Below are 22,272 nucleotides of genomic sequence, written 5' to 3' on the forward strand. Positions count from 1 at the left end.
ACTTGGTGAGGAGTTTGGTAAATCCTCTCCCCAAAAAGCAGTGCTTAAACTGGACAAATTGTTTAAAACACACACTCGTGCACACACACACACACACACACACACACACACACACACACACACACATATATTTAAGGTCTCTGGAAATTAACCAAGGGACATGCATTGAGAGGTATTTATTCAAAAAAAGCTACTGAATTTCAATAAGGACAGTGATAACTTGTGTCAGTAGCTGTTTCCATTAGTTCCCTCAGCTCTGTGGTCCCTCAGGTTAGACAGGCAGGTGGGACAAGCCAGAGGACTGGCAACTCTACTGTCCTGTCAGAAGGAGCTGACCTTATTTAGAGCAGTGCATGAAAAAATCCATACCCAGGAATGTCATCAAAAACAATAGAGGTCTCTGTGGCAAATGTTCTGGGAAGGCTAATGATGTGGGAAGCAACAAAATGACCAACTAGGCAGAAATTTATCAGAAATCTAGGGAAAGAGTTTGCTAATGTGGGCCCTATTAAAATCACACTTACTTCTCAGTTCATGGGTTTGAACCCCGCATGAGGCTCTGTGCTGATGGCTCAGAGCCTGGAGCCTGCTTCAGATTCTGTGTCTCCCTCTGTCTCTCTCTCTGCCCCTCCCCTGCTGATGCTCTGTCTCTCTCTCCTTCAAAAATAAACGTTAAAAAAAAATTTTTTTTTTAAATCACACTTACTTCTCATGTTCTAGAAGACTATGCATATATAAAGCTGCACTGGCTCAGGAGAGGACAAAGAGGGCCCTTCCAAGCTACCAGTCTACCAGGGTAGAGTGATGAACTCCCTGTACTTTGAAAGTATCCCTCAAGCTGCACACAGATCTGGTGGCAAAAGAACGAAGTGCTGATTCAAGGTGTTTAAGCTAAACCTCTCAACAGTCATTGGCTGACTATTAAGTTATGCTGACCTAGGGCAGCCCCCTAGAAAGCTAGACTTAAAAAGAAAACAAAACAAAACTAAGCAGGGACATGCAGAGGCTACACATTACTGGAGAAGCAAACTACAGAATTAGTCCAGGTAAGTCACTAAACAGATAAAAACAGCAACAACACAGTGGAGGCAGGGGTCAGAATTCAGAGTTGCTACAAAATATTGTCTAAAATGTCCAATTTTAAACCAAAAAATTAAAGAGACATGTAAATAGACATGAAAGTATTACTGATACTCAGGGAAAAAAACAGCCAATAGACACTATCTTTGAGGGATCCCAAATGTTGCTTCTTAGTGACAAAGGCTTAAAAGCAGTTATTTATCAGTATGTTCAAAGAATTCAAGGAAGATTCTTCTTTAAAGGATTAAAGGCAAATTACAATGACAGTGACTCATCAAACGGAGCATATCAGTAGAGATCACTCAACAGCAAATTTGAGTTGGTGAAAGAAAGATGTAGTGAATATGAACATAGATTAATAGAAATTATCCAGTCTGAAGAACAAAAAGAAAAACACCAAAAACAGTCTCAGAGAGTATGGGACTCCAGCATGTGTACCAATGTGTACATGTCATGAAAGTTCTAGGAAAAGAGAGAAAGGGGCAGAAAGTTTAAGAATTAATAGCAGATGAAAACTTCCAAATTCATTAAAAATAGTTATCTTCATATCCAAGAAATTCAATAAACTTCAAATTGTATAAACACAAAGCAATCTACAGCTAGATGTATCACAGTCAGATTTTGAAAAAACAAAGAATCTCAAGAGCAGCAATAAAACGGACTCATCACATGCAAGGGAGCCACAATAAGTTTAATAACCGACTTGTCTTTTGAAATTATGGAAACCAGAAGGTAATGGGATGGCAGTGACATTCAAAATGCTAAAAGAACATGTAAAAATGTCCATTTATTAGTAGGTGTTGATTTCTTTTGATTGTTTTTATATTCTTTCTTTTTTTTTTTTTTTTTTTTATATTTACTTATTTTTGAGAGAGACAGAGACAGAATGTGAGTGGGTTAGGGGCAGAGAGAGAGGGAGACACAGAATCCGAAGCCGGTTCCAGGCTCCGAGATGTCAGCACAGCCCGATGCAGAGCTCGAACCCACAAGCTGTGATATCATGACCTGAGCCAAAATCAAGTGTCATACGCTTAACCAACTGAGCCACCCAGGCTCCCCTATATTAATCCTCATAATAAAGTTAAAATAATGACAGGAATAAAAAAGAATCCTTTTTTGTTGTTGTTGTTTCCCTCTATTGTCTGTTTCTGTGTTCTCCATATATGGAAATGTGAGAATTTTCCTATCAAGAGATAAAAAGCCAAAACCTTTCTAGTAAAAAATTAAGGTTCATAGTTAAAATTCTTGGGATGCCTGGCTGGCTCAATCAGTAGAGCATGCAACTCTTGATCTTGGGGTCATATGTTCAAGCCCCACATTAGGTGTAGAGATTGCCTTAAAAACAAATAAGTAAGTAAATAAGTAAATTTAAAATTTTTAAATTAATTGATTTTGAGAGAGAGAGAGCGCACAAGTGGGGGGAGGGGCACAAAGAGAGAAAGAATCTCATGTGGGGCTCAAACTTATGAACCTGTGCATGAGATCATGACCTGGGCCGAAATCAAGAGTCAGACACTTAACCGACTGAGCCACCCAGGTGCCCCCCAAATTAAAATTCTTTTTTTTTTTTTTTTAATTTTTTAACGTTTACTTATTTTTGATAGACACAGTGTGAGCAGAGGAGGTGCAGAGAGGGGGACATAGAATCCGAAATAGGCTCTGAGCTATCAGCACAGAGCCTGATGCCAGGCTCCCAGCTCACAGACCCCAAGATCATGACCGAAGCCAAACTTGGACCTTAACTGACTGAGCCACCCAGCTGCCCCGAAAATTAAAATTCTTAAGAAGGAATCCCTGCTACCTTGATTTCCACAGGGATAAGGAGTGACCAACTGTTTCAGAGAAATAGTAAATAATCAGCAATTTACAAGGCTGTTTCTGTAAGAAGTGATACAGCAGATTGAATTTATATGAGGTAAAATTTCAGATTTAGTTGACTTTTAAAACTGAAATATTTTATTGAATGATAGATAAAAATTTTAAGTTTAACCCATAGCATTTTCCATACTTAGAATTTTCCAAGTTTTCCGGTCTATAAATTGAGCTTTATAACTACAAAGTAAGTACCATCTGTTGTGATAGCAAACTAATACAATAATTGGTCTTATATAATGTAAAAACTTTAAAGCAGGGGATTCCAAACATTCAATGTACAGTAAGCACTTTTCTATAACCTTCCCTATCCCAAAATCATCTGTACAATATGTAGTAGTTAGGATTAGGGGCTTCATTGTCATATAATTGTGTGAATCCTAATCCTACTGCTTACATCTGTTATGGACTGAATGTTTCTGTTCCCCTAAAATTAATTTGTTAAAGCCTCAACACCCAATGTGACTGCATTTGGAGATAAGGTCTTTATGGGGGTAATTAAAATTATATGAGGTCATGAGAGTGGGGCCCTGATATGATAGGAGTAGTGTCCTGATAAGAGATACACAAGAGAGCTTGCTTATTCTCTCTCTCTGCTGTATGAGGACAGTATTCTCTCTCTCTCTCTCTCTCTCTCTCTCTCTCTCTCTTTAAATTGGGAAAATTTTAATTCTACTCAAGGGGATGAGGACAATATTCTCTAACAGATGCTGAGGTAAGGCACCTGGTAAGCTAAGACAGTAAAGAGTATGGTCACAATTCATTTTAATTAAAGTTTGTTGAGTGTTTCAGCTGAAATATTTTCACAGGTATTTTCTCCGTTCAGAGTACCTTTGACAAATGTTGGCAAGGATATGAAACAACAGTTGGTATATTGGTTATGTAAAATTGACACAACATTTGAAAAACTGGCAATACATGCTAAAACTGCAAATTACATATACCTGTGATCCAGCAATTCTACTCTAAGTTTCATGGTATGCAAGAGGAATAAATACATATATTCATCAAAATATATGTACTGGACATTTATGGCAGCATTATTAGTAATATCCAGAAACTGCAAACTGCCCAAATGCCCATTAACAGTAGAATGGGTAAATTGCTTATCCACACAAAGAAATACAGTGATAATGAAAATCTACAACTAGCACACCAGTATGGGTGGATTTCATAAATATATTGAGTGTACCCAAAAAGCACATGTTGTATGAATCCCTTCATATGAAAGTACAGAAATGGGCAAAACTGATAATATGTGTTGTTAGCAATAAGGATAGTGGTTTATCCTTGAGAGAGGAGAGGAGGTTAGTTATTGGAATGGAGCTGAAGGAAACTCCCAAGGTGTTATTACTGCTCTCTTTCTTCCAATGGATTCTAGTTACATGGAAAGTTCAGTTTGTGGAAATTCATTGAGCTGTAATTTAGGACAGTGCTGTCCGGTATAATTCAAATGTGAACCACATAATGTAATTTAAGTTTTTCTAGAAGCCACATTAAAAAAGATAAAAAGAAGCAATTGTATTTAATTTTTATATTGTATTTTGTTTGACCCGGTATATCTAAAATATCATACTTGAACATAAAATTAATATAAAAAATTTATTGAGATGTCCCACATTTTTTTTCTTTGAAACAAGTTCTTGAAATTTGGTGTGTATTTCAAGTGTTCACTGGCCACATGTGGTTCCCATATTGGACAGTAAAGCCTTACTGTAAGTGTACTTTTTTGTATGTATAATATAATACAATAAAATGTTTTAAAAGCTCCCCGCAAATTAATATCATTCTTAGCATAATTATAGAAACAAATCACATTTGCTGATTGTATTTTCATCTTTCTATTTATTTTCTGTAATTTGTAGGGATAAAATTCAACATCCTCTTTATGCATTTGGTTTTCAATAATTGTAACTCTTTAAAAGCTTAAAAATCAAATTTTGGGGGGCATCAGTGTGGCTTAGTTGGTGAACCCTCCAATTCTTGGTTTCGGCTCAGGTCATGATCTCACTGTTCGAAGGATCGAACCCAGCATTGTTCTCCACACTGACAGCACAAAGCTTGCTTGGGATTCTCTCCCCTGCCCCCGTGTGTGCGTGCGTGTGCTTGTGTGTGTGAGTGTGTGCACAAAATAAATAAACTGTTTTTAAAAAGCCAAATTTTTGGCATTTCACCTTTGGATACTTTAATCAGAGATTTCCAACTAATTTTGAGCAAAGCATAACTATGAGGACTCATTTGCCTTAAAAAAAGTTCAGTGCCATTGTAGGAACTATTTTGATTTAGAGTAGTTCTTCAAAAGCTCGAAGTGTGGGGGTACTGTCTTGATGTATTTTTTATATTCGGCATCAGCTTTGTCACATTTTATAGTTCAGTTACTTCGTAGATAAATATATTTCTAATTTATGCAACTATAAACTAAGTGATTGGCAGACCAGTTATGAGTTATATGTGCTACAACTAGTTTCTAATAAATTTCTAAACTTTTTTTTTTAATGTTTTTATTTATTTTTGAGAGACAGAAAGAGAGCACAAGCGGGGAAGGGGAAGAGAGAGAGGGAGACACAGAATCTGAAGCAGGCTCCAGGCTCTGAACTGTTAGCACAGAGCCCGACGCGGGGCTCGAACTCACAAACCGTGAGATCATGATCTGAGCTGAGGTTGGATACTTAAACCGACTGAGCCACCCAGGCACCCCCTAATAAATTTCTATTTCATAGTTTTTAGAAATTCACTGAGAATGTTACTTTATACAGTGTGCTCCACCAGCATCTATATTTGTATTATCAGTATAAGAGCCAATAGTTTTATCTTCACTGTTGTACTTTTTTACTTTGCATGTTTCAGCTTCAATGTAGTACCCTTTCAGAAGTTTAATTTTGGTTCTATGATCAGGTTAGAAAGACTGAACCATTATTTGAATTAACAGATACTCTATACCTGATGACACTGATGTAAAACTGGTGTCCTTTAGTTATTTGCAAGGTTTTTGTTAATGATATCAGCATATGAATAGCTTTGCTTTTTACATGTGCATGATAATGTGAATTGAATCATTTGTCATTTGTCAGTGAATTAAATCACTTGATTTAAATGAAGTTATTTGCAGGGTGGTGTTAAATGTACCGTTTGCAGCTGCACGTGTTAAATTGTCGCCCTTGAAGTATATATTGAAGCTTCTTCAGCAGTTTTATTTCTTTTGGCTTTCATGGGATCAGTGATACCATTCTGGTCCCCACAGAGAATAGTAAATGTCGTTATTTTGTGCAAATTACATCTTCATCATCAACTTTCTTGGAAATGAATTAACTTTTCATTAAACATGCACTTCCAGTTTTTAAATTCATAACTGCAGAAAGGTATTACCAAACCATAAAATAAGTATCATTGTAGACTTAGGCAGTACAATAAAGACAAAATCACCGTAGCAAGAATGGTCAGAATATTCTATGTATTCTCTATGAGAGAACTGCAAAGCCTTTATTTGCCACATGGGTTTCATATGCACCCACCTTTTATGATGACCCCACCTGGCTACTTTGTGCAGATCATGGTTAAGACCACGGAGTAACAAACTAGTATAACATGGAGCTGGTGGGGACCAAAGTATTGAAAGCTGCTCCCACTACCATCTGAGATTGGATAGAGTTAGTTGTCCCTAGCTCATTTGACCACACTTTATGGATGAGTATGTAGTTTTATCAGGAGTTGCCCTTTATGCTGCCCTTGAAGCGGATAGGTGTTAGTTAAGGTTGCAACAGGAAAGGATCAAGACAATGCTGGTAATTGCCATTTGTCTTTCAAATTAAAGTACAAACTCTTATCTCTGCACATATGTTTCACACCTTGCTAGAAAAGACCAAAACAGAAGCTGGAATTAGAAAGCAGAGGGCTACCAAATCCCTCCTGGCTTCTTTTACTACAACTATTAGTAATAATATTATTTTTTCTTTTAATGAAATAAAAATCTGACCATTGCTAGAATACACATTAATGGCTGTTAACTTCCTTAGGGAATTAGATCACATCTCCTGTTATGTGCTCTCATTTCATCATGTAATATTCCTTTACTGTACTTAATCACAGTTGACATATATTTTTTTTGGTAATTATTTGTTCATCATCTACTTGCCCCACTAGACCAGAAACTGTGAGGAAAAGCACCATTTGTTTCTCATATTGTATTCATGGTACCTTAACACAGTGACTTGGACATATTAAAAACTCAAACATTTGTGGAATAAATGAAAACGTGAATGAATGCACAGGACAGAAGGAGTATCCTGTTACCAGATGTGTCCCAGTTGATCATTAGCTAAATAATAGAAAACCTTGGCAGTTGGAAACAGCGTTCTTTTGCAGGTACCTCTAGCTTATATGGTACATTCTGAGAATACAGTAGGAACGTGTAATGATATTTAGTCAGATGTGTAAATTTGATATGTCTGTAAATGCTTGTAAGATACCAGCACTTATTGAAGATTGTCAAGTATGCTTAAGCACATTTTATATGTTACCTCATTTAATCTTCACAGTAATCTTGTGAAGTATTATTACTGTGCTCATTTTACATGTGAGTTTGCAGAAGCTTACAGAAATGAAATGCCTTCCTCCGGGTCATAAAGCTAGTAAATGTATCGTAAGAATGGAAATTTGATTACATCTTTCAATTTTGTTTAGGTTATAGACATTGTGTCAGTGAAAATTGTAAGTATTAAACAGCCTTACCAATAGTGACAAATAAAAGATTTCTCACAGAGAACAAGATACCAAGCAGTGTAGGTATAGTCCAGGTCTGGTGTAGCACTTAATTATAATATAGGGGCTCTGGGTCTTTTCATCTTCCTGCTGTGCTATGCTCAGTGTGTGACTGCATCAGTTCATAGGAAGGAGAAAAATTGAAATACCTCTTAAAGGACTTTCTTAGAACCCCAGTTAGGTGACTTATCCTTCTGTCTCATTGGTTTGAATTGAGTTACTGGCCACCCCTTGCTGCAATGAATCTAGGAAGGCGAATATTGATGACTTTTTTGGTATTTTTATCTTTTAGTTTCTTCAAGTGTACCATCAGAAATCCTCGTGTTGAGAAGTGTGTGACTGCAAAAGTTGAGCATCCAGTGCTATGTACCATGAGGAAGCTTTTTTAAGTTGGGGGTGTTTTGGTCAGATTGTGCCTAAGGCATGCTCTGATGGCTGGGTGGTAGACTGGGGATGACAGAATGGAAGCAGGAAGAGACTGTTTAGGAGACCTTTGTAGTAATTTTAGTAAGAGATCTTAGAAGCCCAAACTGGAAAAATGTAGGAAATAAAAGGAGACTAAGATTCCAAAAATATTTAGGAGGTCGGATGGTTAGGACTTGGTGATTGATTGGCTCTGTGGAGAAAAGAGGAGAGCAAAGAGTCAAAGGTGTCTCAGGTTTCTGTCAGAAATGAATGAGGGATGCCATGAATGGAGACTAGAGAAGAGTAAAGGAGAAAGTTTCAATCGGTTGCCCCTTTAGACACGATAAGTTTGAGGTATCTGGGTTTTCTTCATGTGCAGATCTTTATTAATTGGGAAAATTCAGATAAATTTGTTATATGTTACAAATATTTTTCCTTGGTGACATCCTTTGGACTTTTATTTACTTTCTGTTTTTCAGCAGTTTCAAACATTTTTATCATTAATTCTGTTAATATTCTCTTTTCTATTTCTGGCTTTAGTGTCCTAATTTGAGGGTCTGGCCTGTCTTAATAGCAAATTATAGAAGTATATACCAAATTTTTTTCTTGATCTTCTGTGGTTTAAGTATTGACTTGTACAGGATTTTATTTTGGTGAATAGATGAGGTAAGGAAAGGAAAGATCATGAACACAGTTACTGTTTCCAAAGTGTGATGTAAAACATGAACAAACTGAAGTTTTCTTTTAAAAGTAGCTTCAGTGTTAGCTTTTTTAAATGGTTTTGATATTTGAAGATATACTCTGCTGTTCATTTCCTCCAAAAAATAACAGATTAAAAATTTTTATTATAGATCAAAATTGAAATATCCCTTTCATGTATTCTGACAGCAGGAGGATGCATTAGCACAACAGGCCTTTGAAGAGGCCCGGAGAAGGACGCGTGAATTTGAAGACAGAGACAGGTCTCATCGGGAGGAAATGGAGGTGAGAGTTTCACAGCTGCTGGCAGTAACTGGTTAGTACTTTCCCCCAAACTCTCAGGCTCTCTTTGTCATGTTTGTGTATAATGTTTTTAAATAGTTTAATTTTGTCTTTCATTTTTCAAAAGTTGTACTGTGTCTTTGTATTTATTAAATGTAATTGCTATAAAGAAACTTGGTCTTAATTTTAAGGTTGTACATGAATTCCTCATTCATTGATCCTCATAAAAATCATTTACTGTCATGTATATATTCTCTTAATTCATTGATCCAAATATCTTACCTCTTTTTTGTCTCAATTATTTGTCAGGTTATTTGTAAAAATTACCTTATGTTATCCTAGAATACATACTAACTCTTCGGGAATAATATTACTTTACATTTTTTTATGAATGTCTTGATTTTGTAACTAATTTTTAGCCATTTGTGTATTCTCCTTACTAAAGGGAAAATTTAATATTTTCAAACTACTCAAAGAATTGAATTAAGTAGCCCACTTTTAACTTTTTTATGGTACAGATATAGAAATCTACACAAAAGAAATATGTAGCTTAATTATTACAAGGCTAACACCCTAATCACTACCATCCAGATCAAAAATATCAAACGTTCACAGCTCTCCCAGCAGCACCCCCTCCACGTATGTATCTAATTATGACCTTGTCCCTCCCCTCAAAAGTACTCATTACTTCAGTTTTTATAGCAATCACTGCCTTGTGTCTCTTTTACTCCTGTCACTTCAGTCTTCAACGAAAGACTGAGGTTTAGTCTTAAGCATTATTTAAATTTGATATGACTTTTAATTTACATGGATTTTTTTCTATATAAAATTGTACCCTGCTTTAAGCAGACTTTAATTATGAGACTACTATTTAAAGTATCTATACATTGTTCAAAAATCCAATTTCTATAAAAAGTATACTCTAACAAACAAAAACAATCAAGATGAGAACTAATGTGTTTGAAAAAGAATATTGTCAAATGTTAACATCCTATGCTTCAAGTTTATAAGCTTACTTACTGATGTATGCATTTCACACAAAAAGAAATAGGAAGTTAGCACACATTCACCTTTGATAATCAAAAGAAATAGAATTAAAATATATTACATGAACTAAATAGAATAATTTCCGGGCATTAAAAAGAGTTCTACAGATTGGTTGCTCAACAAAATAAAGGTACTTAATACTTAGCACTTCTGAACTGTGCACTTAAAAATGGCTAAGATGGTAATTTTTATGTTCTATGTATTTTAGCACATTAAAAAAATGTTTTAATCAGTGTTACATACAGAAAATTTGTGGGGTTTCCATACACAAAATTATATGTGCACTATTATTTAAATTAACATGAAAATTTAATGTTAAACATTATGCAATGCATTTGTTTTTGGTTTTTTTGAAGCTTTTCAATTCCTGTGATCAGACTTCCCATGCCATTTTCTTTTGGAGTGCTTGTATCTGTAATAGTAAGAAGGTTTTAAACATATAATATGCATTTACCTTATACTTCTGAACTTTTTTGCTCATACTGTTTATTCCGTGCCTAGTAATATACCTTTCTACTCATTCATTAAAACCCAACTTAAATGTTATCTGTCGGTCTCTTCTTTAGCCTTCTTAATTATAACTGGCCCTTCCACTTTGTAGAATCCAGAGCACTTACTTCTGTTATTGTTCTTACTGAACAATATGTTGAAACAATTAAAAAGTGTCTTCTACTGTATTGTAGATTCCCAATGAGATGGGGCCCTGATATTTTAACCCTCACATTACCCATTACAGTGGTTTTTTTTGTACATTGTGTTTAGTTGTCAAATGGAGATCTTCAGAAAACAGTTTCTATCCTGCCTGTCTGAAAACTAGAGTTACAGGATAGCGTAGAAGTTAGTTGAAGTCGAATAATACATGTTAATGATCTCTGGAAAGATTTTAAATGTTTATAATTTGTTGGTTTATATTAGGTAAGTACTAAGTAATGAACCCCAACTATGTTGTGCAGTATTCTGCATTAGGGACTGGGAAATATATAGATGAAAATGCACGGTTTCTGTCCTTCAGCAACTGTCAGTCTTGAGGGAAAATAGATACATAAACACACAATTGGAGACTACTTTAGCAGCAGGCATTCATAATGGAGGTTCAGAAGGGGAACAGTGGCACTGTAGAGGAATGAGTGTTTATGTCTGCCTCTGTCTGGGGAATTCACAGGGGAATACCCTTGCAGGGGTTTGAAGGAAGAGTGGGAGTTTGCTCACTGGACAAGCTAGGGAAAGCATCCGGGGCAGAAAGAGCAGTGTATGCAAAGGCATTAAAGTAGTAAGAGATCTTGTCATGTCTGAGAACATGATTGGTCAGTCTTTCTGGAATAAGCCAATATGTCTTTAAATGAATGTAAGAAAAAAAATGTTTTATAAAAGGTGCTCTTCGGCTAGGGGCACCTGGGTGGCGTAGTCGGTTACGCGTCCGACTCTTGATCTCGGCTCAGGTCATGATCTCATAGTTCTTGAGTTCGAGCCCCACGTCGGGCTCTGTGCTGACAGCTTGGAGCCTGGAACCTGGTTCGGATTCTGTCTCCCCCTCTCTCTGCCCCTCCTCCCCCCCACGCGCACACACACACACACACACACACACACACACAATACACACTCTCTCTGTCTCTCTGTCTCTGTCTCAAAAATAAATAAACATTTTTAAGAAGTGCTGTTCAGGTACATTATATATGAAGAATAATTATTTGAGGGGTGCCTAGGTGGTTCAATCGGTTAAGCATCCGACTTTGACTTGGGTCATGGTCTCACATGCATGAATTTGATCCCCTCATCAGACTGCTCTGACAGTGTGTAGCCTGCTTGGGATTCTCTCTTTCTCCCTCTCTCTCTGTGCCCCTTACCTACTCGCACACTCTCTCTCAAAATAAACAAACTTTAAAAAACATAAGTGAAGGGGCGCCTGGGTTACTCAGTCAGTTAAGCGAACAACTTTGGCTCAGGTCATGATCTCAAGGTTCTCGAGTTCGAGCCCCATGTCGGGTTCTGTGCTGACAGCTCAGAGCCTGGAGCCTCCTTCAGATTCTGTGACTCCCTCTCTCCCTTACCCTTCCCTGCTCATGCTCTGTCTCTCTTTCTCTCTCAAAAATAAATAAACATTAAAAAAAAAATTTTTTTAAACATAAGTGAAGAATATTTGATAATTAATGGAACAGTTATTTAGGAAGTTTTTGTATATATTTTGCTTTAAATAAAATTCTAGATTAGTTAATACTAAGGGTTGTCTTTTCTTAAATGCTAGTTTGATTATTCTTATAAATAATGCTACTTGAAGGGGTGCCTGGGTGGCTCAGTTGGTTACACATCCGACTCTTGATCTCCACTCAAGTCTTGATCGCAGGGTCGTGGTTGGTTCAAGTCCCACCTTGGGTTTCACACTGGGCATGGAGCCTACTTAAAAAATGAATAAATAAAAAATAACGCTACTTGAAGAAAATCATTCTGGTGTATGAATTTTATATGTATGTGTTTATATTTGTGTATGAATAAAAACATATTCTGTTGACAGAGGTATTAAATAACTTGTTGCTTGGATAGATTGTTTTTTAGTTGGTTTTATGTCTGTGATTTGAGAACATGGACTTTGTAATCAGGCCTAGTTGAGATTCCTGTTCATTGCTGGCCAATCTCTCTTAAGCTTGTTTTCTCATAGAAAGAAATCATTGTGAGAATTAAATGGGGGAAATGCTTGTAAAAGCACTTAGTATGGTGGTTGGCTTGTGTATGCCTACAGTAAATAATAGCTCTACAGTACTTCTTTAGCACTAAGAGCTTGACGACTGTGCTGGTTCCAGTTAATTGAATGATCTGGCGAAGAACATCCTTTTAGCTCTCTAAAAGTATATCAGGGCACTTTCCCTGCATTATGACCTGGAGCATAGCAAAAATGGTTAGATTGTCATCAATGATTTAAGATCCTGTAGTCTCTTATGGCAAAAATTAAACCATCCGTTCTTGTAGAGAACTTTCATCTACAAAGCTGGACTGAAATCTGTCTCCAGAGCTTGCAGTACTGGCAGTCACTTAGGGGAGTTTTGGGTATGTGTGTCTTTTGGTACTTTGTGCATATGTATTTAAAAAAAAAAAAATCCATAACAGATTCCTAGTATCAGCTTGTTTCCTTACAGTTTACCTTCTTTTTCCTAAAAGGAGAACATTAGGGAAAGTTACTGTTTCCCCCTTTTAATTTGAACATCCATAGGGGACATTATGCCGTGTAGTCTAAAATTCTTATTACAGTTGAAACTGATACTGAGAAAAATTGACTTGCTCTTTCAAGTAGTTGGTTAATGGAAGGAGGAGTGAAGACTTAAACCAGATTCCTAACCAGAAGGTCTCTACAAATACAGCCTACCACTGGGAAATTAATTTCCACATCACCCATAAAGATGATTAAGTTGAAAAATATAACCTGCCAGGAGAGGTTACAAACCATTTTGTCTGGAAAAGAAAAGCCTGAGGCAAAAAAAGAATAATAATAGTTCCAGTGGGTGGTCCTGATGCCTGACTAGAGGCAAGGGCCAAGGAGCAGTGGTAACTCGTGGGTGGCAGTAACCCAGTAAATGGTCCTTGGAAGTTTGAGATCCTGGCAGTACAGAGGCTTAGGGATGTCCCAGCCCTGTTTGGATAACCTCTGAGGCGTCTAGCCCTGCAGTGCTAAATTTGTAATGGTGGTGCTCATGAACATTTAATATATGTCTAAGGTTAAGGTTACAAAGGGTTTCGGTATGTGTTAGTGTCTTTTAACCTGTATTCAGTTATAAAACTCCTTGGGCAGGTTTCTCTTTTACTGTCTGTAAAATTTAGAAAGTTTTCTTTTTTTTTTTTTTTAAGTTTATTTATTTTTGAGAGAGAAGGAGCACACATGAGTGGAAGGAGGGAGAGAGAGAGCGAGAGAGAGGGGGGGATATCCCAAGCAGGCTCCACATTGAGCCCAGCATGGGGCTCAAACCCACAAACCGTGAGATCATGATGTCAGTCAAAATCAAGAGTTGGACACTTAACCAACTGAGCCACCCAGGTGCCCCTAGAAATTTTTCAATCCATCATTCATGGTAGGATTTAGTATTTTCTTTTTCTGGTTTTCTGGAAAAAGATATTTTAGTAGTACGATATTTTCTTGTTCCTTTTTTTTTTTTTTAATGTTTATTTATTTTGAGAGAGAGAGACAGAGTGCAAGCAGGGGAGGGGCAGAGAAAGAGGGAGACACAGAATCCGAAGCAGGCTCCAGGCTCTGAGCTGTTAGCACAGATCCCGACGCGGGGCTTGAACTCACGAACTCTGAGATTGTGACCGAGCTGAAGTCGGACGCTTAACCCACTGAGCCACCCAGGTGCCCCAGTATATGATATTTTCTTTACCTTTCAGAGGTCGTAGCAGATTATTACTAATTTGGCAAATGAAAAACTATAGTAAAATGAAGAAACATTGTTTATGTTAGTAACCTTATCCAAATACTGTTAAATCTTTGGTGTACAATAAAATGGTATGCAAAAGGTACATAACATCTTTTACCTTTTGGGTATTTTTAAAAAAAGAGTACATACACATATTTGCTTGAATATATACATAGTCTCTTTAGTAGGATATGTAGGCAACTAATTGAAAACTGGGGGCCACATGGGAGGGTGATTCCTTTTCACTGTTTATCTTGTATACCTTTTGAATTTTGTATTATGTGCATCTATTACCTCTTTAGGAAAGAAAGGGGTTTTTTTTGGGGGGGGGAGGTGTTGTTTTTAGTGTTAACACAAAATGATGCAACTAGAAGAGTCTAGAACTTGCTATATGTATTCTCTGGCATATGGGTTTTTTCTAAAAATGTGAAATCCTTCCTTCATTTGAAATTTTATAGAGAACCCCAAATAATAGATAAAAGAGGCATTGTTCTGGATGAAATGGGGGTAGGGATTATTCTGTTTTCCTTCTGTAGTCCCAGGGTGTTTTCATGGAACCCAGTAGCTTGCAGAATGTAACTTGAAAACCTTTGATGTAGTAGAATGAGCATGAGGTTTGTAATAGATTGCTCTGATTTTGAATCCTGGCTCCACTATTTGTTGCCTTGTGACATTAGAAAAGTTACTTATCCTTGTGAGTCTCATCTGTAAAACAGCTAACGTCCTACTTCCCAGTTTGCTGCCTAGCTCAGTATCTGACATTTAAAATGGGCTCACTTCCTCACTTTGGTTCACAGTGTTTCTGGAGTAGCAGTAAAAGCAGGCATATCCTGTCTTTAAACTGTGAAGAAAGTCAGATCTTTTGCCGAGCTATTTTATATTCTGGTGTTGGTTGTTTGGTTTTTAACAGTAGTAAAGGGCTTTAAACTTTTCTGGGTTCTGTTGGAGGTCAAGATAGCAGTTACCTTGATTGAGTAGTGACTAGGGGGTTGTGGGGGGAGCACAATAGGAACTTCCCAAGTTTGGGTAATACTGTATTTCTTGATCTGGGTGCTAGTTACATGGGTGTGTTCATTTAGTGGGAAATTCATCAAGTTACATATTTATGATCTGTGCACTCTCTTGTATTTTAATAAAAATTAGATGTTAAAAAAAGAAAAAATAATCACAGGCATTTCTTCTGTGAAATGCCTCTCATTCCTGTCTGTTGCCACATGAAAGGAGGCAAGTACTTTGTTATCTGAGAATCCTTCCATGATTTGAAAATGTTGATGTGTTACTGATGACGGTTCTCTTCAGGTCACATATCTGTACAGCTGGAATTCAAATGCCTTACTTTGGGATTTTTGTGAAATAAGATTGAGATTCATAAAGGACAGAATTAGTGCTTTGGTCATAAATAAATTGGAAAGATGCCTCCATTATCTGTTTGGTAGCAGCTCGTGTATACTCCCTGTCTAGAGACTGCCTTCAAGTTGATTGGCCTCTTAACTTTCTAAAGCTGTTGGTTCTGAATTCGGCTGCATGGTGACAGGGTGCTGAAAGATTTTCTCTGTCGTTATGTAGAAAATGCTTTCATCTGGTTGGTTTATAAAGTGTTAGCAAATAAATTCTTGTCTTTAATGTCAGAGAATGAGTAAATAATTATTGCTTATTTTACTATAGGCAGTTTTAATACAATTCAAATCACAGGAGAATTTTAGGTGGAAACTATTTGGAAATAAAAACAGGCAAAAGGCTTTATGTGGTTTTTATATTTGTTTTGTATGTTTTTGGAGCCTTCGATTCTGTGTGGTCCAAGAAGAAAAATCTCAGCCACTATTTTAAATTCCTGCAGACTTGAGTGTTCAAATCACTTTAACTGCACCAACACTCTTTTTTGTGTGAGGACAAACTAACATAAAAATCTGTCTACCCTAGGCCTTCCTGACGTGTCTTCTGGTAAAGGCAGTAAGTAGATGAGAGTAAAGTGGGAATATGAACTCAGACTGAGAATGAGAATCAGAAGGGGATTGACAAGGAGGAAGAGGGTGCTAGATCAGCGGTCTCCCACACTGAGACAGAAAGACAGTCTTGGTTTGCTCTCTAGCATAGGAGATGCAAAACTCCATTAAGATTTATTTTGTTCCAACCTTATTTATTTCTTAAAAATTACTCTTATCTGCAGGATATACAGGGTTGTTGTGTTTTTTTTTTAACATTGCAAATGTTCCTATAGATAAATTGGGAAGTGATGAGCAGCTTTGTTGTGATAATGACAGCGTGAGTACTTACTGCATGCCAGGCAGTATACACCACAATATTTGTTTTACACTTGGTTCTTAAAGCACTCTTACAAGGTGTATCTCCATTTTGAGGAACTGAGGCTGAAAGAGAATAAGAAACTTGTCTGAGATCACATAGCTAAAGTGGCAGAGCCATCCCAGTCCACGCTCAGAAATGTAGATTATTTCTACTATCTCTTTTATATTGAAATGTCACTTTATTTGTAAAGTTTTCCTAAAGTTGTATACTTTATAAGAAGTATATATACACATATGTATATGTATACATACATACTTTAAGTAGGCTTCACCCCACCATGGAGCTAAACATGGGTCTTGAACTCGTGACCCTGAGATCAAGACCTGAGCTGAGAGGGGCACCTGGGTGGCTCAGTCAGTTGGGCATCCAACTTCGGCTCAGGTCATGATCTCACGATTTGTGGGTTTGAGCTCCACATTGGGCTGTGTGCTGACAGCTCAGAACCTGGAGCCTGCTGCGGATTCTGTCTCCCTTTCCCTCTGCCCCTCCCCTGCTCATACTCTGTCTCTCAAAAATAAACTTTTTTTCCTTAATTAAAAAAATAAATAAGTTGGGGCGCCTGGGTGGCTCAGTCAGCTAAGTGTCCCAATTCTAGGTTTCAGCTCAGGTCATGATCTCCTGGTTCGTGAGTTCGAGCTCCACATCGGGTTCTGTGCCGATAGTGTGGAGCCTGCTTGGGATTCTCTCTTTCTCTCTCTGCCCCTCCTCCACTTGCTCTGTCTCTCTCTCTCAAAAAAATAAATAAACTTAAAAAATAAAAGACCTGAGTTGAGATTAACAGTCAGATAGATGCTTAACCAACTGAGCCACCCAGGCACCCCAGAACTATATTTTTTTACATGCCCATTAGATCAGCTCTTGCATTCTCCTTACCTGACAAGTGTTTATGATTGTCTGCTGACTTGGTTTTTACCTTTTTAATGAGTTTGGAGAAAGTACACTCCCTTCTGTCATATTACTAGCACTTAAAATTTCTGCTTTATGTCTCATCCAGCTTTAGCAGTTGGAAGAAATAGCCATGACTTAAGTTGACATTAATGCTGATTGTGAGTTTAAAGTTCTGACTGCCACCAGCTAATTGTGAAATCTTGGGGAATCACTTAGCCTTCCTGGTCATAGGCTTACCATCTGTCAGATAAGAGTTGAACTAAAAATCTCTGACATACTTTGCCACTTTAAAATTCTGTGATTCTGTGTTCTGACGTTGAGTCAAGTGTCAGACATATAAAATAGTAAGCACAGTGTGTGAACACAGTATATACTCAGTAAGTTGAAGCTATTTTGAAATATTAGGGCATTTTCTCACGAGTTTTCAGGATTTTGATGATCTTGATAATAAAAGAGTGGAAATCATGCAAGAAGTTTTATTCATTTTTATTTGGGTATCCCTGCTCTTGGCTACTTCTGCACAGCCCTGGCCAGTAGGGAAAACTCCAGTGCCTGGTGACTATTCTTTTTCTCTACATTTTGGACTCATCTCATGACTGCCTCCTCAAAACTGTTTGGGCAATAGCATGTTGAAAGAAAGAAAACAGGAGCAACTGGTAGTAGGAGGTCTGTAGTAAAGTGTCTAGATTACTTCTTTATAAATATTAAAAACATATTTGTATCCTGAACAGGCTGCTTTATATTAAAACTATTCTGAAATAGCTGTTAATAAAAAGTTAGAATCAAGTGCACATGTGGATTGACAGAGGAAAAAGAAACTAGAAATTATGGACTTGATGCTGAATGATGTAGAATAATAGAGTTCAGAGAGTTTCTTAGCCACCATCTAGTCTAACTGATTACTCATAGAATTCCTTCTAAAACACTGAGCTCTCATTACAAAACTGTCACAGTAGGGGCGCCTGGGTGGTTAAGCGTCCAATTTTGGCTCAGGTCATGATCTCATGGTTTGTGGGTTTGAGCCCCGCATCAGGCTCTGTGCTGACAGCTCAGAGCCTAAAGCCTGTTTCGGGTTCTGTGTCTCCCTCTCTCTCTGCCCCTACCCCACCCACACTCTCTCTTTCTCAAAAATAAACATAAAAAAAAAGTTTTAAAAACTACGACAATAGAAAGCACTGCTTCTCAAGGCAGTTCATCCAATTGTTGAATTCCGGTCTTATGGAAGCTATTTCACTGAACATAAATCTGTTTTTCTGTGCTTATTTCCTTCATGTGACAGCCCATACCTCTTCCCTGCGAGCATTAAATTTCATTCCAGTCTCCAGCTCTTACTCCTCTCCTGCTCTCCCGCTATTGACTTCCCCCGCTGTCTGTATTTATCTTATTTTTGCTTTTCCCTCACAGTGTCTTCCCTTACATCTTTCTGACTCCATCTTCACAATGTAAATGGAAACCGCGAACACAAATAAGTAGCAAAACAACTTTACTCCTCTCATGCCTTTACCAAAATATATTTTAAACAAACAAATCCCTGGCAACTTCTGCATAGCCATGACCAGAAAGGAGAACTCCAGCTGCTGATGACTGCTGCTGACATGCTGTCACTCATTTGAAGTCATCCCATTATTAAGATAACTACTCTTATCTCAAGACCAAAGCTGAAATATCCTTTTCACAAAGTATTATTGGTAGGTTAATAGTGATTTGTAAATATATAATTAGGATTGATTTTTCTCAGTGTTTCTTCACTGCTCAGCCCCTTTCTAACCTTCATTGACTGAAACCAGATGCTTAAATCACCATCTCTGATTTTGCAGAATCGATCCATCCTTACACTACATTTAACATTGATTCTTCATGGAAACTCAAATTGGTTTTGTTTTTGTTTTTGGTGAATATGCATTCCATTGGTTTTTCAGTCTGTACCATGCAGTGTAACTTTAACCTGACTAGTTAATTGAAAGAAATAGGCTAAAATTCAGTCAGTGAGCAGTATGCTAATAAAAAATAGTTAAAATCTCCTATCAATGTTTATAAGAAGGACTACAGAAGTTAGTGTTGGGTTTTATTTGATTTGTTTGAAAGGAACAAGGAAGGTTCATTTCTGTCTAAACAGAACCCTCTTGAGAAATGACACAGCTGGAGCTTCTGACTAAAACTTGATCATACAGTACAAGTATGATTTGTTTAGATGCTTGTTTGAAGGTCAAGGATGCTCTTTCTGTAACAACTGTTTTAGATCTTAAGAACTGAAATGAGACTGTTTCAGCTTTTGGTTAGATTTTGGTTAGATTTGTTGCCAAAAACAGACAATGAAGAATCGGTTGGCGATAATAGTACAGTATTCCATTTAGCTAAAGATTGCATAGGTAATTTGAAGAAGTCTCAGCTACTGGCATATATCAGAGGTGACTCCAGAGAAGATCCAGATTAAGAATGGTGGTGGCATAGACTGGGGTGAGAGAGGTGGGGGCAGTTAGAAGTGGTCACATGCAGAATATGGTTAATGTAGAGCTGTTAGAATCTAAAGGTGAGTGTGAGAGAAAGAGGTGTTAGGGTGACCTCAGGCTTTTGTGCCTGAACTACTGGTAAGATGGAGTTGCCAGTGTATAATATCATCTAACCATGGTTGCTGAAGGAAACAGGTTCTGTATACAGTCAGACATTTGTGCTCCACTGACATTTGTAGTCCCTGAAGAAAGCTTATGTAGGAAACACACATTGGAATTTGTGAAAGACACTGAGAGTTAATGTTGTATGTAAACCACAGGGGTACTAGGTTCCATAAAAACTTAATAGTGGCAGAGAGTGTCATGCAGGACCTGTTAGTTGTTAGATGTGCTCTATTAAGTAATTCGCCATCAGTTTAACTAGAAATGTTTATTCTAAAGTGAAACTTGAAAACCTCAGTGTTTATAATTGTCTAACCTCTTAGTTGGTAATACTGTTATAAAAATACTTCTGTGTATGTAAATGGATCAGGGACTGTAATTTTTTCCCTATTTTGTTTTGTTTTGAATTTTATTCAATTTATTTTATTATTTTTTTAATGTTTATTTATTTTTGAGAGAGAGCATGAGCAGGGAGGGGCAGAGAGAGGGGGATAGGATACAAAGCGGGCTCTGCATTGACAGCAGACAGTCTGATGCAGGGCTCAAACTCATAAACCGTGAGATCATGACCTGAGCTGAAGTTGGGGGTTAACCAACTGAGATACCCAGGCGCTCCTAGATTTTATTAAAAAAAAAATTATATTTTTAGAGAGAGCACGAGTCAGAGAGAGAATCTTTTGTAGGCTCCATGCTAAACACAGAGTCCCACACAGGGCTCAATCCCATAATCCTGGTACTATGCCCTGAGCCAATATCAAGAGTTGGACATTCAACCATCTGAGCCACCCAGGTGCCTGGCCCTTACTCAAATTTATTCATTAAGAATTGCATTTGGGGTGTTTTTTTGGGGGGGGGGGGAAGGTTATTTTTTAAGAATTGCACTTATTAAATAACAAATTTTCGTGTTGTACTCCTTTCTTTCCTCCATATTTATGCAATCATATAAAGGTATTTGTAAATACAGTCATGTCCATTATTTCTACATTGGAAAAATAGAACCTGGCCTTTCAATTTTGATGTATATAACCAAAGGAGTTAAAATTCTGTTTACTTGTACTCTTAGATTGTGACCTCTTTGAAGCAATTCTTCTTAGTGGAAGCTCTAAGAGTATCCATTTTTGCTTTTAAGCCAATTCTTTATCCATACTAATGATTTTATTATTGGAGGTAGAGATTTTTAGTTACAGCTTGGTTGGCAGAGATGGCATTGTGTAAGATGAAATTCACTACTACATTATTCAATCATACAGTTGGTAGACTCTATACTTTTGTGTGACTATAAAATAGATAAACAGTAGCACCTATGTTATAGGTTGCTGACAGGGTTTTAATCAGTTCATCTATGAAAAGTGCTTAGAACAGTGCCCCGGATATAGTTCGTGTTCAGTAAGTGTCAGCTATTATTCAAAGGGGAAGTTTGATTCTAAGGTAAATGGATGATGTGTTTAACACTGTAGTCCAAAAACTATAAACATGGATTTGTTGTTCTTTTATACATAGTACATATTTTGATAATGTTCTTTTGAATATAATGAGATTTTTATTCTTGGTTTTTTGGAAACTTTAGCAAAATATTTAATACATAATTTAAATTGTTCTTTTTCCTCTTACATGTAAAGATGGTTGTAAACATTTTTTAAATGCTACTGTGTCTTATACTGTATTTATCTAGCACTTTGATTTTCAAAACATGTTTTGACCCCAAATTATAATTTTGTCATTGCAGGCAAGAAGACAACAAGACCCTAGTCCTGGTTCCAATTTAGGTGGTGGTGATGACCTCAAACTTCGTTAATTAGCACAGTAGATGTGCCCACCTATCTTTACATTTACATTGTTTCTAGTCAGCAGAAATAATCATTAAAAGACCAGAAACTGTGATAACTGGAGGTACCGCAGTCTATTTCTCAACCTTAGGCAGTAACAAG

General features: G+C 37.1%; 1 protein-coding gene across 2 annotated transcripts in view; it reads left to right on the forward strand.

Moving 5' to 3' along the window:
* Window positions 1-22,225, forward strand: part of CBFB (core-binding factor subunit beta) — a 53,392-nt gene extending 31,167 nt beyond the window's left edge. The window contains exons 5-6 of one of the 2 annotated variants that reach the window (XM_042970520.1): window positions 9,004-9,130; window positions 22,071-22,225. In XM_042970520.1, the coding sequence (XP_042826454.1) occupies window positions 9,004-9,130; window positions 22,071-22,093 (150 nt within the window). In that variant the 3' untranslated portion in view covers window positions 22,094-22,225. The remainder of the gene's footprint in view (window positions 1-9,003; window positions 9,131-22,070) is intronic. The other variant, XM_042970519.1, reaches the window with a different exon arrangement.
* The last annotated feature ends 47 nt before the right edge of the window (window positions 22,226-22,272 follow it).

Source organism: Panthera tigris, chromosome E2 (assembly GCF_018350195.1).
Source record: "Panthera tigris isolate Pti1 chromosome E2, P.tigris_Pti1_mat1.1, whole genome shotgun sequence".
In the NCBI taxonomy this organism is placed as follows: Eukaryota; Metazoa; Chordata; class Mammalia; order Carnivora; family Felidae; genus Panthera; species Panthera tigris.